Source organism: Phyllobates terribilis, unplaced genomic scaffold (assembly GCF_046119375.1).
Source record: "Phyllobates terribilis strain yellow unplaced genomic scaffold, ASM4611937v1 Scaffold_231__1_contigs__length_3143052, whole genome shotgun sequence".
Classification (NCBI taxonomy): domain Eukaryota; kingdom Metazoa; phylum Chordata; class Amphibia; order Anura; family Dendrobatidae; genus Phyllobates; species Phyllobates terribilis.
In genome coordinates, this window is record NW_027362991.1 from 661,954 (window position 1) to 680,157 (window position 18,204).

At 43.3% G+C, this 18,204-nt stretch overlaps 1 protein-coding gene and 1 long non-coding RNA gene across 6 annotated transcripts; both read right to left on the bottom strand.

The window, feature by feature from the left end:
• Positions 1 to 2,577: 2,577 nt before the first annotated feature.
• Positions 2,578 to 14,489, bottom strand: LOC141215211 (RNA-binding protein 14-like). Of its 5 annotated transcripts, none has more exons than XM_073665519.1 (4): positions 13,985 to 14,487; positions 6,338 to 7,289; positions 5,059 to 5,122; positions 3,513 to 3,566 (listed from the first exon to the last, which is right to left on the bottom strand). In XM_073665519.1, exons 1-3 carry the CDS (start codon positions 14,325 to 14,327, stop codon positions 5,059 to 5,061), a joined length of 1,359 nt encoding a protein of 452 aa, XP_073521620.1. In that variant the 5' UTR covers positions 14,328 to 14,487; the 3' UTR covers positions 3,513 to 3,566. The 5 variants fall into 5 exon arrangements, with proteins under 5 accessions (XP_073521619.1, XP_073521620.1, XP_073521621.1 ...); XM_073665520.1 differs by having other exon boundaries at positions 3,513 to 3,600; XM_073665518.1 differs by lacking the exon at positions 5,059 to 5,122 and having other exon boundaries at positions 2,578 to 3,566; positions 13,985 to 14,489.
• LOC141215212 (uncharacterized) lies at positions 7,327 to 13,978 on the bottom strand. Its single transcript, XR_012284325.1, has 2 exons — positions 10,445 to 13,978; positions 7,327 to 10,166 (listed from the first exon to the last, which is right to left on the bottom strand). It is a non-coding gene; the product is annotated as an uncharacterized lncRNA (long non-coding RNA).
• Positions 14,490 to 18,204: the final 3,715 nt, after the last annotated feature.

Here is an 18,204-nt window from a genome sequence, read left to right on the forward strand (position 1 = left end):
CCCAATCAGGAATCCAGTTTGATACAGCAAACCTCAGGGAAATAGACTTTTTCAAAGTCTATTTCTCTGAGGCCATTGTCAGTCTCATGGTGGAGCAGACCAATATCTAAGCCCAACAATTTTTGGCTACAAACCCAAATTCAATGTTTTCTACTTGGGAGTCCCGTTGACTCAGTAGAAATGTTGAAATATTGGGGACTAGTACTTCACATAGGGATTGTGAAGAAACCAGAAATCCGCCAATACTGGAGTACTGATATTTTATATCAAACTCAAGTGTTCGGAATGGTGATGACCAGCAAAAGATTTGAGGTCATTCACAAATTTTTACATTTCAGGGATAACGCGGACAGCCTTCCCCGCGATGACCCAAATTTTGACAGACTGTTCAAAATTCGTCCGGTCATCGAACACTTGAGCAACAAGTTTGTTGAAGTGTACGTTCCCCAAAGGGAAATTTCTGTGGATGAATCCCTGATCCACTTCAAAGGGAGGCTTCAATTCCGACAATACCTGCCCAGTAAGAGGGCGAGGTACGGAATAAAACTCTACAAGCTGTGCGAGAGTGCCTCAGGGTGCACTCACAGCTTTAGAGTGTACGAGGGAAAGGATTCGAGGATCCAGCCCCCAGAATGTCCACCTGCTCTGAAAGTGAGTGGGAAAAAAGTGTGGGATTTGATTCGGAAAAATGAAAAAAAAAAAAAAAAAATTCCAGAAATTTTTTTTTTCATTTTTACAGATTAATTTGTGAAGCACCTGGGGGTTCAAAATGCCCACCACCCATCTAGATAAGTTCCCTGGGGGGTCTAGTTTCCAAAATGGGGTCACTTGTGGGGGAGCTCCAATGTTTAGGCACACAGGGGCTCTCCAAAAGCGACATAGGGTTAGTGATCTGCACACGCTGTCAGTAAACCATCCGTTCACTCAAGTGTGTATGGATAGAGTAACCTTAAGACCAGAGCCATCTTCCAAAAGTATCCTCCAAATTCCATAGGACACAAGTAATTACTCTCCCTTCCTTCTATCCTGATCCTAGAGATTCTGAGTAACGAAGGCTTCACACTTTAGATGTAAAGAGGGTATTAGTCCAGTATTTGGAGGTAATGAAGGCCTGGATGAAAAGTGACGCCTTATTCATCTCATTTCAGGAGGCTAGGAAAGGGCTTAAGATTACAAGGGGGACCATAGCTAGATGGGTCAGGGACACCATTGGTTTAGCGTACTCTTCTAACAATCTGCCAGTTCCAGAGAACCTGAAGGCCCACTCCACCAGGGCTGTAGCTGCTTCCTGGGCTGAGAAGGCGGATGTGCCCATCGACATCATATGTAAGGCGGCAACTTGGTCATCCCACTCTACGTTCTACAAGCATTACCGTGTTGACCTTTCCTCTTCTACTGATCTGTCCTTTGGGAGGAAGGTGTTGCAAGCGGTGATCCCTCCCTTCTGGTGTCTGATCTCTCAGGTGGTGCTGTCATGGGAGAAGGGGAAAAAATCCTAGTTACTTACCGGTAACGGGATTTTACAGAGCCCATGACCGCACCCTATTAATTCCCTCCCCTCTATCACTTATGGTGTGCACTTCTAAAGGTGTTTTTATAAAGAAATGTTTTGGTGGTAGTTGTGTACTAACCTATTTTTCGGAGGCACCCTCATGCTCTGAAACAAAAACGGCTGCGGAAGAGAGGTACCGCCTTTTTATTCAGTAGGTTCCTGTCCTTGGTGGACGGATACCCTCTCTCAGGTGGTGCTGTCATGGGCTCTGTAAAATCCCGTTACCGGTAAGTAACTAGGATCTTTCTTATGTCATATTACGAATATAATTAAGAATAATCTCAATCCAAAAATAGTAAAAAAAAATTCCCAACTCTTTAATGTATGTGAATAACTTACACTTCTGTTAACACATACAATAGAACTCTTTTTATTACAGAATTAAACACCATACATTTCAGCTCATATTACATGATTTTCTTGTCCTTTTCCAATTGAAAACTCTTGTATTCCTTCGATTTAGTTGGTTCATGTGAATTTGTTGTGACTCCATGTATATATAATGCCTGTTTTTTTTTCCCCCAGGATTCACCATCAAAGCTAACAGAAGTTCCTTTTATAAAACTTACCACCACACATACTCTTTTAAAAAATAAAAAAAATAAAAAGTGGGCAGAGGAAAAGCACACAGCTCCTGTCACACAGATATAAGAATTCAAGTTACGCTTTCATGACTGTTTAGTTTTGGTCTCTTAGCTTATTTGGAAAAATGTAACAATTTGTTCATGCCTAATAGGTAGCAGATCATGTGATGCTGTGCTGATGTACAGAGGAAGAAAATGCAGGGTGAAATATGTGCAATATAAAACTCAAAGAGACAGACAAGGCGAGTACACTTTATAGAACTTGGAAAACACCAAAGATAATCAAGTGAAGAGGTTCAGGGACCATAAAATATGTATTTTCTAGACTGCTTCATTAATAGTCTGCATATCGCCAGCTTAAACTTTAGGCAAAGTGGCTGTGATCTGAAGAGGAAAGCTTGGATGTTAATTTACGGTAAATAAATTTGAAATGAAACATGGAAAGTTTAATTGCATTTATTTAGGAAAAATACAACAGAAGAGCTGTATATAATCAATAACTGACCAGCAAGTCTGGCACGGAAAATACAGTTAGCACTAAAATTATATATGGATCGCAACACATTTACATAAAAATAAAAAAAAGTGTGTGGCCAACACAGATAATACAAATTTGGCTCCTATTACAGCTGTTTGGTCTCAAGGTGTCAACTTCTTGTTACATACAAATTGGCTTCGTCTTGCGCAACAAGGTGGCATGTAAAAGAAATCAAACAAGTGGCTCAAACACTATTTTCTTGTGATCAAAACATTTCTGCATAGTTGTATGCAATTTTCACCTGTTTCGTGGCAAACCTTTTCCTCCTTTACACCATGTCAAGCAACAGGCACGTGCTTAGAATTTATAACTGTGTGAAGTAACAAAAAACACCCAAGCCCCCTATATCTCATCTCACATGTAAAAATAAAGTGAGTTAATGTTTCTCCTCATATAAAAGAAAAAAAAACATTGAGAACTGATCAAGAAAGACTTAATGCCATATCTATACCTAGTTTATGTTATGAAACAAGAAGATTTTTGGACTACAGAAGTTATGTACACAAAAAAAAAGTGAAAGGGCCGTAACAAAACATGTCAGTGCCCATCAAAACTAATTAGATCGCTTGAAACCTGACTGGTTGCAAAGGGCAACAGTGACTTTTTTATTAGAATATTTCGTACACTTAAGGGACATTGTCACCCTATAATCTAAAAACACTTGTCCGACACATTGCCCCAGAGATGCTGTTACAGACGTTGCGGATAATTGGGTGCTTGTGCCGCTCTTAGATAATCATTGTAAGTCGCATTGTAAGCCGCAGATTGTGTTTCAGTTGTGTGACGAAAATCCATTTGTGCCTTGGGCGGCGATCGACGGAAGGAATCCTGTGGCTTCTGTGCTAAACGGCGATAATCAGATAGTTCAGAGTAACGGCGGTCAGGGGCGATCCTGCGGTCGAAACACAAAAGGAGTTTTTTTAACACTACAAAGAAAATAAAAAAAATGCACCGTAAACCACACAAGTAGTAACTAGAAAAGTTGTATAATATATATATTTTTTTTATTAAAAAAAAATATATATATATATATATTTGTAAGCCAAAACCAGGAGTGGGTGAAAAATGCAGAAGTGCTGCATGTGTTTATTATATTTTTCCTCCGATTGTGGCTTACAAATACTGATGTAAAATACTGACCAAATACTGAAGGTCTGAATGTGGCCTAAATGTGTTTTCAGCATTGCTCCAGTCGTGAGGCTACTACACGTGGCATTGTGACTAGGACGAAGTACAGCATACAGAGGACTGAAACGATTAGAAGTTCTACAACAGATCTCTGCAGGCATTGCCTTTAATCAAGTGTGTGGTACAGTAAACTGGGGGTCTCCATTGATCTACTTTTTTTGGAGACTGCTGGTGTTTTCATGATTTAGAGGGCAGAGGCTATGTACTTACACTGCTGCTAAATATCATTAAGAGTTCTCCTGTACCAGAGTAGTGTTTTAGGCTCTTGTCGAGCACAGCAGTTGACAAGACAACTGGTGTTAGTCACATTTAAAAAAAAACAACAAAAACCAACTATCAGCCTCTCAGCTTATTTTCTAATTAAAATGGGTCCAAAATTAGGTGCTGATTAGTGCCTACATATTTTTTGTAAGGTAGCGGAGTTAATTTTTTCTACTACAGAGCTCCAAACTCCCAGCATATACAAAGACAACAATCGTGATATAATTCTGTCTTGACTGCAGCTACCACTAGGAGGAGCTTACTACATACTGTTAATAAATTAATGGAGCCTTCACCAGCTTGATGTCACAGTGACATGTAAAGCCAAGCTCACACATCCTCTGCTGCACATAACCAACTGAAAAGTCCAGTAAACAATTTACTTCAATGCTCCTCATCCATAACTTTAAGCAATCGCTCTAGCCTTGGAAAAGATTTGTTTAGATCTGTATTAAACTCAAAAATAAAAGCATGCAGTAAGCGCTTAAAAGTTTCATACCGGTGGCTGCAGGCAGCCAGAAGCTCTGATTTTTCACGCTGTATTAAATCTTTCATCTCTCCACAAAATGTAAATATATCACCCCACCACCGTCCCATCCACCCCCAATTCAGAACTTTAGAAATAGTACCAGAAAAAAGATTTGTATAAAGTTAAAAGGGTATTCCAACTTCCTAAGACAGGAATATCTAATCATTATGTGCTGTTCACAGGAGGTGGCGACTTTGGAAACAACTTGGCAGGCTGCGCTACGCCATTTGTAAATCTCTCATAAAAGTGAAGAATTATAGAAAGAGCATAGCACAGCCTGCTTGACTGTTTCTGAAATCACCATAGAGGCAGATATTCCCATCTCAGAGATTAATGGATTATTTGTGAATGACCCTTTAATTACTGGATAAATAGTATTAGTAAATTGGATAAGTCAATTATTTACCTATATGTGTGAAGGGGATTTGGAGCACTGTATCAGAAACATCGAGCTCCTTTGTCCTCCAAAGCTATTAAAGAGAAAGTTATATTATGCAGTTAAACAGTACTACTACCAAACAGTAGCAGGGTTTTACAATAGTGATCATCAGATGATATCTACACCTAGTTGTGAACAATTCAATGTTTTCCACTAGACTGCAGTTAAAGCTCAAATAATAAAAATCTGAAACTCTTGCAGCCTTCTAACAAAGCAATACTGATTAGATGCTAACAAAAGGTTGTCAACATACAACTTCCTATCTGTGACTGAACAGACAGATGGTGAAACAACTTTTTAAACTTCTATCTTGGCACTCTTCGGTCATGTCACCATTTTTCACAATGACTTCCTCCCTCATCTAATAATAGACTCTAAAACATACTAAGCAAAAAAATGTCCCAAAATCCAACAATTCACTGAGAGGTGCATGGTACTATTTTGATACTGAAAGCACTAACCTTACAGACCTAAAGGATTTATACTACTTTCTAAAACAATGCACTTAAGGAAATTATCACTTTCCTCACTTTTACAAGATACCCAGTAGGCAGCTGTCCATAGAAAAAGCAATGCAGATGGACATCAGGAGGTGAGGAAGAAAAGTGTGGGAGGTTTAGGGAGGTCTAACTTCTAAAGAGTTAGTAGTAGGGCAACCAGGTTTGAGGGGGGTAGACTATGGGGGTGGAGGGGGGTCTTGCTGTGGACATTGGAGAAATGATGGAGGCAGTGTAGGACAGCGGGGAGGAGGGGTACTGCTCATATTACCAAGGAGAGTTCTAGCCTGACTACATAGCAAATGATGTGTAAAGCCTTTTCCAGTTTAAGGCCACGGCCCCACTATCAGTATTTGGTCAGTATTTTTCTCAGAAGTGGCAGCCAAAAACAGGAGTGGGTGATAAATGCAGAATTGGTGACTTGTTTCTATTATACCTTTTCTCTGATTGTTCCTCACCTGTTTTTTTGTCTCCCACTCGTGAGAAAAAAATACTGATCGAATACTGACCAAATACTGATAACAAGGCCGTGGTCTTAGTGTGAATCCAGTCTACAGCATGTCGCAGCAGGCTCCTAACTTATTACTAGGTTTAGAAGACAGTTACAATTTGGCTTAGGATAGCTTAATAAAAGAAAACAAAAATGCCCATTCCCTGTTAACGGCAAAATGGACACATTACTGATTCACCTCTTTGGGTCTTATGTAATGGTAATCTCAACCCAGCCTAGTTCGCTTGATTTTACTTACCTTTTATAAGCATCTGACGCTTTCTTGAAGCCATCTGAGGTAGCGCTTCGTGGCGGTGAAAGACCGGTGCGCTCATACATGAGCGCATCATTTGTAGCCTGAAGGGATGAATAAGCAGCCTGCGTCCCGAGGCCAGAGATTTGGGAGGGGTCATAGGCGGTACCTTGCTGTTGACGATATGCAGTAGCCGACGCATAGGGAGTAGTGGTGGAAATGGATCCATAAGGGTTGGCTGCAGTCTGGGTTGTGTAGGACGCCGCCATGGCAGGAATCTGTGCAGCGTATCCTGTGGTTAGAGTAGGAACTTGTTGCCGATAAGCTGCAGCTGTCTGGGCATTATATGTAGCGGTGTCTGCACCATAAGTAGCTGTCTGGCTCTCATATCCCATCTGATTCACAGCAGCAGCGGCGGCACGAGCAGCATAGGCAGAAGCCAACGCCGATGTCTGACTACTATAGGCGGACGACAATGATGGAGTAGTCTGGACCCCATAGGCGGATGACAATGAAGAATAGTCTGTCGCTGCAGTACGATACTTCTGTGCAAGTGCACTGGAGGTCATTGCTTCCTCATAGTATGCTCTTGTGGGCGACCTCCGCAGGGGACTCCTGTCTCGCGAATAGTACATTGGGGAAGGTGGACGCACTCGGCTGTCGTAAGCATCATATCGCTCAGAATCTCCACCATAACGCTCATATGGCGATTTCAGGGCATAGGACGCATAAGTCGCTTCGGTTGCTCTCCTGCGGTTATATGCCTCTGCACGGCTCTGCGGTGCATCTCGGTATTCATAAGACCTACGTGAGCGACCGCTATCGTTACCGCCCATAGGCCTATTGGCCTTACTGGACATCTCCACATTAATCCGTCTGCCTCTTATTTCTCTGCCATTCAGTTTGTCGATAGCTTCCCTAGCATCGCTTTCATTTTCCATGTGAACGAACGCATAATCTGATGAAGTAGCATACAAGGAGAGGAAAAAAAAAAATGTTATACATCAGAATTTATTAAATACTTAAACCGTAATATTTTCAAATGTATGTCACAGGCCGTAGATCAAATGCCATTCAGAGAATGAAATAAAATGCACAATACTAAAGAAATGACCTATAGTGAACAATCTGCAAGTCCCAAATTAACTAAGGAGTCGGACTGTATAATATCCTCCTACTCAATGTTAAGTGTAATTGTATAATGATAAACAGCATTAGATCTAGTTGCTCTGATCATATCTGCATAGCCAGATCTGTCACACCAGACGTTGGTGACAACTCAGGATCCACTGACAAAATAGGGGCCATTGGGTTTTACTGCATTATAAGACGCGTTGGTGGGAATATCAGCGCAGTATACAAAACTATTCTTTCCATCAGAATGCAGGCATCCAACAGAGCCAGTAATGCAGGTTTGTAGAGACAAAGGCCGGGCGTACACTACCCAATAGCCAGTTTGGACATTAAGATTGCAATAAATATGTTCCCAGATCAGCAATAGCACGTTCAGTGCGCGTAGGCTGTCAATGTTCGCAGTAGCACGTGTCCTGTTTAAGTAAGGGTCCTGTTTACGTAGGGCCATGTACTGTTGAGAAAGATTACTTCACCAGACAAATGAACATTCTGCTCGCTTGTTGGGGGATCGATCGGCAGCTGTTTACACTGCATAATCGGGGAAGCACTTGTTAAAGGTGTCAAAGGCTTCATATGACAGATTTGCCATGATTTAATGAGATCTTTATGATGAAAATACGTTTCTTTGTAAATACTTTGCACTGGTATTACTGCCTGTGAGCGGCTATCACTGACCGCTCACAGGCACCACGTGACCCCCCTGGCTGCAGCCGGCCCTGACATCCGCTGATGTCAAGTCAAGTTCGGCTGCAGCCGGGTGTGACTCAGCACTCCGTTCCATGGTGGATGCCAGGCTGTGGGTGGGGTTACCCCAAGTGTCATACCCAGCATCCACTGCGTGCGCTCTCTCTCCCCATTCATTGGGAAAGCGCGCGGTGGATGCAGGGTGTGACACGAGGGCAGCCACCGCCTCACTAATGTCACGCCTCACTTGCTAGGACATCAGAGGGGGGGTGTCACCTGATGCCTGTGAGTGGCCAGCTATAGCGCCGCTCACAGGCAGTAACAGCAGCGCAAGGTATTTACAAAGACACTTATTTTCATGCAAAAAATACATTGGCCTATTTTCAATAGTACTGGACAACCCCTTTAAGGAGTCTTTGCTATGTGCACAAACGCAAAATGTTTTACTAATCGTCAAAAAACTAATTAAAAACTAACGTGGACAGAGATTTACCATTTAATGCCGCAGACAGATGTTGGCTATAAGCCAATAAGAAAATATAGAAAATGATACAAACTGCGTTTGTGTTGGCTTATATGGCGATTTCAGGACATAGCTTTCATACTCCTGTGACTATAGGCCACAGAACGGCTGTGATGCATCCTGGCATCTGAGAACTATGTGAGCGACTGTTATGAGAGCTGCGGTCACTGCTGATGCTTTATTGGCCAATTTCACATTAATCCGTTTGCCTCATATCTCTTCCTGTTTGTTGATCGCCTCCTTAGTCACTTTCATTTTGGATGTGAACGAGCTGAATGAGAAAAAAAAAGAAAACTAATATTGAAGCTGACATGTTGACTAACTTGTTACCCAGGGATTGTTCCACCTTCACCACAAAGGAGAAGAGGTCATAAATAAAATATACAGGGTGGTCCAAAAGTAGGTGGATAGAAAGTGTAATAAGGTTATGAAGGGGGAGATTTATCAAACATGGTGTAAAATGAAACTGGCTCAGTTGCCCTTAGCAACCAGATTCCACTTTCATTCCTCACAGATTCTTTGGAAAATGAAAGGTGAAATCTGATTGGTTGCTAAGGGCAACTGAGCCAGTTTCACAGATCTCCCAAATTCAATGCCACTGGCTCAATCCTTAATGCTCCAAAAACTGGTCGACCCAAAACAGTCTGTACAGAAGATAATAAACAACTTGTTGCTGAAACATTTGTTCAGAGTCCAAAAAAGTCCATCAGAAGAGCCTCTTTGGAATTGGGAATGTCACGAGCTTCTATCATGCGAATCCTGAAATCTATTGGGTGGTAAGCTTATTGTCCACGTCTAATTCATGGTTTATTGGAGGATGATCCAGACAGGCGGCTGAAATTTAATGTTTGATAAATCTCCCCCTTCATAACCTTATTACACTTTCTTTCCACCTACTTTTGGACCACCCTGTATAATTTATTTATTTATTTTTTACAGCAAACCTGTCAGCAACAATTTACATAGACAATCGATACCTTTATGACCCCAAAGTGTTCTTCCAGCAGTGAGAGACAACTTTTTGAAGGTATATGTAAAGTAGGCAGCAAGTGCACTGGGGCGTGTCCATGTATTTCCAGCATATGGCTGTGTGCACACAATGCGGATTTAATGAGTTTTTGCGGCGGATTTACGCCAAGAAAATGCATTAAAATCGTTTGTAATAAGTCTGCCATGTACTGCAATGCAAATCCGCATGTGCTGTCCATATCATGCGGAAATTTCGAATTGCGGTAAAAACAGCAGCAAGACCAATTCTAGCACGATTCCGCTGCGAAATCGCCGCCATTGACTTGCATTGGATCGCATAACATCCGCATGACGACATGTAGTCATGTGGATCGTATGCGAGGATGGCACCCGGGTCTGGAGAAGAGGAGACTCTCATCCGACCCAGGTACCATTGTACCTACAAGTTCATAATTCTTTTTTTAAGTTAAAAATAAAAAATAATCATACTCACCTCTCCGGCGCCCCCGGCGACGATGCACTCTCCTCGGCTCCCTATGGTGATCTGCAAGGACCTTCGGTGTCGTCATTTAGTCAGCTGATGGTCACGCGACCGCTGACGGTCAGGTGATGGTCGTGTGACCATCAGCTGACTAAATGACGACACCGAAGGTCCTTGCAGATCGTCAGCTGATGATCACACGACCATCACCTGACCGCTGACGTCAGCGGTCGCGTGACCATCAGCTGACTAAATGACGACACCGAAGGTCCTTGCAGATCACCACAGGGAGCCGAGGAGAGTGCATCGTCGCCGGGAGGACATCGGGAGCCGGCGGAAGGAGAGTATGAATATTTTTTACTCCATAATTCCTTTTTTTAAACTATTTTATGGTCACAATATAAATCCATGCCAGTTGCATGGATTTATATTGTGTGACCAAGTAGTCAAGCCCTTTTCCAAGTGATGCTCAAAATCACTTGGAAAAGTGCTTGAAAATACGCATGCAAAAAAGCTAAAACGCTTCTCCCTGGCAGAAAAAAAACACAATTCCGCATGCGTTGTTTCTGCCAGGGAAAGGATAAAACGTATGCGGATTTTGGCATGAATTTCCGCATTGTGTGCATATAACTTGTCAGTTTTCAGCGCCTGGTGCCATCGTCCTCTGGTTCATTGAGAGGTCACTGGTGTGGCAGGCACATGTGCAGCAGATGCGCAATACCTGTGCCCCCAGATGGAAAAGTACTTCACTGGCACAGTAAGAAGACCAAACTAAGCATTTCCTGCATACCGACATGATGTAATAGATCCAACAACCTGTCAACCAGAGGATGGCAGCACTAAACAGGGAATACATAGACCAACTGAGACGTAGAAGTGCATCATCACACCTCAGTGCACTTCCAGCCTCATTTAATAATGCCTACTAATTGTGATTTCTCATAATTGTTATTTTGTTTTAAAGTGCTACACTGTTGAATAAACAGTTTTAGAGCTGTTAGTAAAAGTTGCAGACAGGTTTGCCTTGATAAGGGTTTTCTATTCTCGGACATTTACGATGTATCCACAGGATATGGGAACTTTAGCGATCTCGCATCACTATGCAATTTTCAGAATCCCCACAGAAGTGAAGAGAGCGCTGTGCATGTGCGGTCAGCTATCCATTCCCAATGGCTTGAGATAAGGTAACTACAGATCGCACCTCTGAGGCATCTATAGCATATCCTGTAGACATGCTGTGAATATCTAAGATGAAAAATTACTTCAAGTGGTTCTCCACTACTTTTAAATTGATGGCCTGTCCTTAGGAGAGGCCATCAATGTCTGATTGTCCGAGGTCCGCTAATCAGCTATTATCGGTACCGGCCAGAAGTAATTAATTGCCGACATTGGCCGTGTACTTGTAGCAGCTGCCGTGTGACACTGCACATCCGCCTCCTATTCAAATCAATGGAATGCGGATGTGCAATATCCCGAGGCAGCTAATACAACTAAAAGGCCAACCTCGGCAAGTAAGTACTTCTAGCTGCCGCAGGCACCAATAATAGTTGTCGGACCCCAGCCAATTAGACATTGATGGCCTCTTCTAAGGCTAGGCCATCAACGTAAAAGTAGTGGACAACCTCTTTAAAAGTGCCACTTTGCAACATTTCCCCCCTCGCGTGACATTTGGTGTAAGGCTGCGTGCCCACGTTGCGGATTACAAGCGTATATGCTGCGGAATTTCCGCAGCGTAAACGCTTGTAAAACGCATGTATATCCGCACCCCATGGTCCCCAATGGCATTCCACAATGTCAATGCCCATGCTGCGGATTTTTCCGCAGCGTATATGCTGCGGTCAAAAATCCGCAGCATGTTCATTAATTTTGCGTTTTCGCATGCGGAATCAATGTGCGGATGGTACCCAAGTCTGGAGGAGAGGAGACTCTCCTCCAGACCTGGGTACCAAAGAACCTGTAAAAAAAGAATAAAATAAAGTTTATACTTATCTTCTGATGTTTTCCCTCCGTCGCGCTGTTGTGTGAAGGACCTGCCACGTCATTGAGTCATGTGACCCATCACATGACTCAATGACGTCACCGAAGGTCCTGCACACAACAGCGTGAGCCGCTCAAGACTCCGGACGGGGCAGAGAATGCATCGGAAGGGGAGTATAAACTTTATTTTTTTATTTTTTACCATTCTGATTCTTTTTTTTTTTTTTAACTATTACTTGGTCACACTATATAAATCCGTGCCGTTGCATGGATTTATATAGTGTGAACAAGTTGTCAAGCACTTTTCTAAGTGATGCTTAAATCACTTGGAGAAGTGCTTGATAACCCGCATGCGGAAATGCATGCAAAGATGCTGCAAAGACGCCTCACAAACGCTTCTACCTGGCGGGAAAACCGCATGTAAAATCCGCACGCGATTTTCCCGCCAGGGAGAAGCGTAAAAAATATGCTTCATTTCCGCAACGTGGGCACATAGCCTTAAGAGATGCAGCTGATGGCGCCGACCAGATTTTCTGCTCCAAAATACCCTAAAACCGCTTTAAAATCCTTGGAAAACTCTTCCAATTTATTTCTATGGAAAATCCACTTTACTGTTCATACGACGAGGTTTTTTTTTTTTTGTTTTTTTTTTATAGCCTTTTTTCCCCCCTTAGGAGATCCTGAAAAAAAAGCCTGGCGGGTACTTCTCCAAAATGGATCCCAAATTAAAGCTGCACCAAACTGTCCAATCAAAAGACTGCAAAAAAAAAAGTTGAATAAAAAAATAAACCTCTTCAGGAAAAGAAAAATTCCTTTAAAAAAAAAAAAATCCACTTCCTGAAGTTATTTCCCCTTGGGGTGGGGGACACCTTCATTTTTGAACATTTCGGATAACCGTGTGAACATTGCCTTATCGCTGAAGCCAGTCTTCGGATGACACTAAGGCTCTGTGCACACGGCGCGTTTTGATGCGCTTTTTCCCCTACGTGGAATTGGCCACAAAAATGCATTGGAAACCTTATACCATCAATGTCTATGAGAATTTGAAGTGCTGTGCACATGATCAGGAATTTTGCTGTCAGGATTGGCAGTGCGTTTTAGTCGACAGCATGTCAACTCTTCGTGAGTTTTATCTATTGAATGCATTTACAAAGACAAGCAAAAACGCATAAAAAATGAACGGAATTTCAGCACAATTTTTGCTACCAAGAGGTGCAGAAACGCTGCAAAAAAATTCTGCACAAAATAATCATTGTGCGCACATACCCTAAACCTACACCATTGGACTACTGCTCGCCCTGCATCAGTTAGGAACAGTTTTTAGGCGAAACCTCTTGATCCATCGCACCTCACAGGGAGAAGTAGTAACGCAGAAACTGCGATGATAGATGTGAATGGGGAAATGAACGGCGCAGCTTCCCACATCGCAATAACGAAAAGCAGAGGCGACACCTCACGATAGCGCGCAAACTGGATTAACGACGATAAGGACGCATTACATAACGTCGAAATATGTCCTGACATACAGAATGACGTTACACGCATCTCCGAAAACTGCATTAATGGCGAGAATTTGATACGGACGCGTTACACAACGTCGACGCATCCCTAAGCGTGTCTCGAGGACTAAACGACAGACTGATGTCAATCGAGCAATAAGGGAAACAACAGGGCTTGTTCTTCAGCCATCTTCTTCGGGGCACAGGCCACGCAAGAAGGGGTTAAATAGATGCAGCACTACAGAAACGCGGGGAGAAGGCGACTACAAACGCGACAGGATTCAGTCAGACAAGCGCGCACTAGCGGCCGCCATCTTAGGTCACCCAGCGCTCGGCGGCCATTTTAGTTTCCTCACACACGTCTTCCTTCCTCCGGTCGTTATTACCTTTCACCACATCGCACTCCATCACGTTCCCATACTTTTCGAACAAGTTGCGGAGCTCGGAGGCGTCGCAGTCGGTGCCGACATTGCCTATGAATATCTTCCAGGTGTTCTGGGGTCGGGGCTTCGATAGCTCCACCACCAATTTCTTGCCGTGCAGCTCGTGGCCGTTCAGCTCTTCGATCGCCTTCGTGGCGTGGTCCGACACCCTCATGTGAACGAAAGCGTATTGATTCATGACGGCGCAGCTCACCACTGTGCCGTACTTCTCGAAGAGCTCAGTCAGCTCCTGCTGCGTGGTCCGGTATTCCACGTTACCGACGAAAATCTTAATGGCGTCCCTCATTTTTGTAGGTGACGCGAGGCAGAGAGAGCAGGTACTCGGCAATCGCTGCTACCACCCGATGTGGACGCTGCAGGACGACGTCCGTACAAGCTGGGAGGAGGAAGAGTCCTGGCTGTGTGTTATCGCGATATGCGCTCCACGCTTCCGGTCCCGTGACGACACCATTACCTCACACGTGGGGTGGGGAAAAAAAAACAAAACACGACCGTGATCAAATTTTTCTTGTCAGGTATCGTCCCTCGTGCAAGCCTGTACCTGACAGATGGCGGATATCACCTCATGTCATTGGATCCTATTATTGCGTACATATACGGCTGTACTATAGAGAAATACGCAGGCTGTTTCCATCAGCTGACTGCAGGTTCTTCTATCCCAATTCATCCCATTAGGTGAACTTTTAATTGTATGGGAAATTTAGCTTTACCAACATATATATATATTCTCTAATCACGTTCTCCCAATTTTCAGTTAATCTACTTAGTAATGTGCGCAAGTGCTCGTCACTGGAGTTTGCCTAGGGTGTTCGGGTATGCAGAGTATAGCAGGTGCTAAATTTTCGAGTTCTTGCGGCCGCATGTTTTGCAGCTGTTAGCCACAAAGCATGCAGGGATTGCCTGAAAAACACAGGCAATCCCCACGTTTTGTGGCTAACAGCCGAAAAACAAGCGGCCACCTGGACTCGAGCACCAGCGATACTCGGTTCATACCCGAGCACCATAGGCAAACTCGAGTAACGAGCACTTGCGCTCATCACTAAATCTATTCCATGATTTTCATGGGTCCAATAATCCATTATGGGGATTACCTTCCCGATCACCCCCCTAAACAGGTTTCGGGGGCAAAAAGTGCATTGGGGACACACTGAGGAACAACCAGAAAGTTATCGGGACGTCACCAGCTATTGTGTATTCGGATGTTTGTTTTGTACCTAGTTTTTACTGAAAGTATTTATACGTTTGATTCCAGCTGTTTGATCATCATTTAACTTACCATTGATTTTTCCCACTGGAGGTTTGTATGATGTATGTGGAAACATTTTTTTCTTTTACAGTCATAGCTTAGGTTCTAGATATCCCCAATATCGTTGGTCCACTCATTTGTCTGTCGCAGTGACGTCACTCATAATAATAGGATTCAAGATTTATTTATTTTACTCACTTATTTAATGTCATTAATTGCACAGCGTTTTATTATTATTTATTTATTTGGCGCCATCGATTCCATGGTGCTGTACATGAGAAGGGGTTACAATACAAAATAAAGATATCACTTACAGTAACAAATAAACATTGTAGACTGGTACAGAGGGAAGAGGACCCTGCCCTTAAGGGCTTACATTCTACAGGATGATGGGGAAGGAGACAGTAGGTGGGGGGTTGCAGCAGCTCCGGTGTTGGTGAGGCAGCAGCACCAGTGGTGTTGAGGAGGCAGCGGGGTCATGGCAGGCTGTAGGTTTTCTTAAAGAGATGGGTTTTCATGTTCTGTCTGAAGGATCCGAGTGTGGTGGATAGTCGGAAGTGTTGGGGCACAGAATTCCAGAGGATGGGGGATATTCGGGAGAAGTCTTGGAGGCGATTGGGTGAGGAACGAATAAGTGTGTAGGAGAGAAGGAGGACCGGAGATTACGTGAGGGAATATATCGGGAGATTAGTTCAGAGATGTACAGAGGAGAAAGGTTATGGATTGCTTTGTAGGTCAGTTTTACAGACATTATCACTGCTGTCCCCATTGGGGCTCACAATCTAGTTTCCCTATCAGTATGTCTTTGTAGTTTAAGGCTATGTGATCACGTTAAGTATTTGATTGCAGAAATTTCTGCACGGTTTTTGCACCTTTGAAGCAAAAACGCTTGTGAAAAAACGTGCGTGTTTGCCGTGATTTGATGCATTTTTCTGATGCGTTTTTGTACAGCAATGAATCCCTTTGAGCTAAATAAAGATATTTGAAAAAAGAAACGTGGGACATCGCTTTAACCCTTGGATTACCATCGAACATGGGGTGAGTATATTGGTTAATTTAAATGATTAACGAATGTGTATGTTGTATTTCAAATAAAGTGTTCTATTCTCTGTGTTTATTTAACTCTTTACTTACAGGTTTAGTACTGAGGGTGCCTGGTTGACACCTCTTCACTGAGCAAAGGGCTTGGTGTCAGCGACACCTAATCCCATTAGCCCTAATTCTCATTCATGTCTTTTCTGGGGCAGCTAAGATCTGCTATTTTTAGCCTAGGAAGGGGCCATTAGGCCAACATGTTCCCTGGCAATTAATAATAGCTCACAGCTGTTTGGTTAGCCGCTACATCCCCACGATCAGCCACCAGCAGCTGTTTGGACACAGCGTATTTTCACTGCATCAAAAATGCTGCGTTCTAATGCCACACTTGTTTTGTCAGTACATGCGGATCCACTGCATGTAAAGACATTTCAATTGCGTCTCTGCTACAGAGATTAACATGCTGTGAGTCAGTTTACGCACAGTGGGCATGGGATTTCTTATAAATTAAATGAAATATAATTAAGAATTAAATAAAAAAAAATGGCGTGGGCTCCCACATCATTTTCAAAACCAGCAGATGGAAAGCCGACCGCTGCGTGCTGATATTAGTAGCCAGGGAAGGAGCCATTAACCAAAAATGTTCCCTGGTTATTACTAGCTCACAACTGTTTACTTAGCATTTACAGGCTAGATTACAGGGGGAGCCCAGAAAAAAACTGACATAGGGTCCCCCTATAAAATGTCACCAGCAAAGGCTAGACAGCTGTGAGCTGATATCAATAGCCAGGGAAGGGGCCATGGATCCTGGCCCCCTCCGAGGCTAATAATATCAGCCCTCAGCCGCCCCAGAAATGGCGTATTCATAAGATGTGCCAATTGTGGCACTTGGCCTCGCTCTTCCCACTTGCCCTGGTGCAGTGGCAAGTGGGGTAATAGGGTTGGGGTTCAGGTCAGCATTGTATTGGCAGCTGACATGAAGCCCACGTTAGTAATGGAGGGGGTATTACTAACCCCGTAGTAAAGGTTTTGAAATAAACACACGGCCTGAAAAAAAATCCTTTATTGAAATAAAAGTCCACACGGTTTTAATAATTTATTTAGAAATAAAAAACACTGTATACTCATCTAACACTAGTGTTGAGAGAGTACTAAAATGCTCGAAGCTCGGGCCGAGCTCACCGTGATACTCGGGTGCTCGACCCGAGCAACGAGCCCAATGTTAGTCTATGAGAGACCCGAGCATTTTTGCGGCGGCACACCCGGCAGTCTGTAGAAAGCCTAAAAAGTGCCCAAAACGATAGTGACAGTGCTCAAAAGACATGGGGGCAGCATGGGGATCGCCCCTGGAAGCATTTCTGACCCCCAGGTCACTGCTGTCAGCAACGTGGTCAGAGGTATTAAGCCACTTTTACGGGCTCACAATGAAACGTTCAAAAACTAAACTGAAACGGTTTTCCTGTGAAATATGTTAATGAATTTCCTTTCCAGGGTAAAGACTTGTGTATAAGGTAAAATAAATAATCAAAAACAAAAATACTCCTCCACACCTTGGGCTATGTTCACAAGTAGGATTTTTCATGCGTTTTTGCACTTTTGTATTGCTTTCAACCGTGACAAATCCATTCACCGGGAAATGTCATTTTAACATTTTACAACCTTATCTGGCCATGTGCTGTGTGACACATGCATACAGTGCTGAAAAGACATGGGAACAGCATGGGGAAGACCCCTGGAAGCATCTCTGACTCCCAGGTCACTGCCTAAAAGTGTGCCCATCAGAAGTGATCCTTGACGCATCAGAAGATGCAGACTTGCAACTATCCCCGTGCAAGTCCTTGTCCCAGGGCAGTGTTCAATTGTACCTCCCCCATTCCTTGCA

What these genes read in the sequence shown, in the direction of transcription:
- LOC141215211 (XM_073665518.1), bottom strand. Translation starts at nt 14,327, where the DNA reads ATGAGGGACGCCATTAAGATTTTCGTCGGTAACGTGGAATACCGGACC. An exon ending in GGAGTGCGATGTGGTGAAAG is followed by an intron (nt 7,290 to 13,984) that starts GTAATAACGACC and finishes CTACTTCATCAG; the next exon opens with ATTATGCGTTCGTTCACATG. An exon ending in GCGTCAGATGCTTATAAAAG is followed by an intron (nt 3,567 to 6,337) that starts GTAAGTAAAATC and finishes TTTCGACCGCAG; the next exon opens with GATCGCCCCTGACCGCCGTT.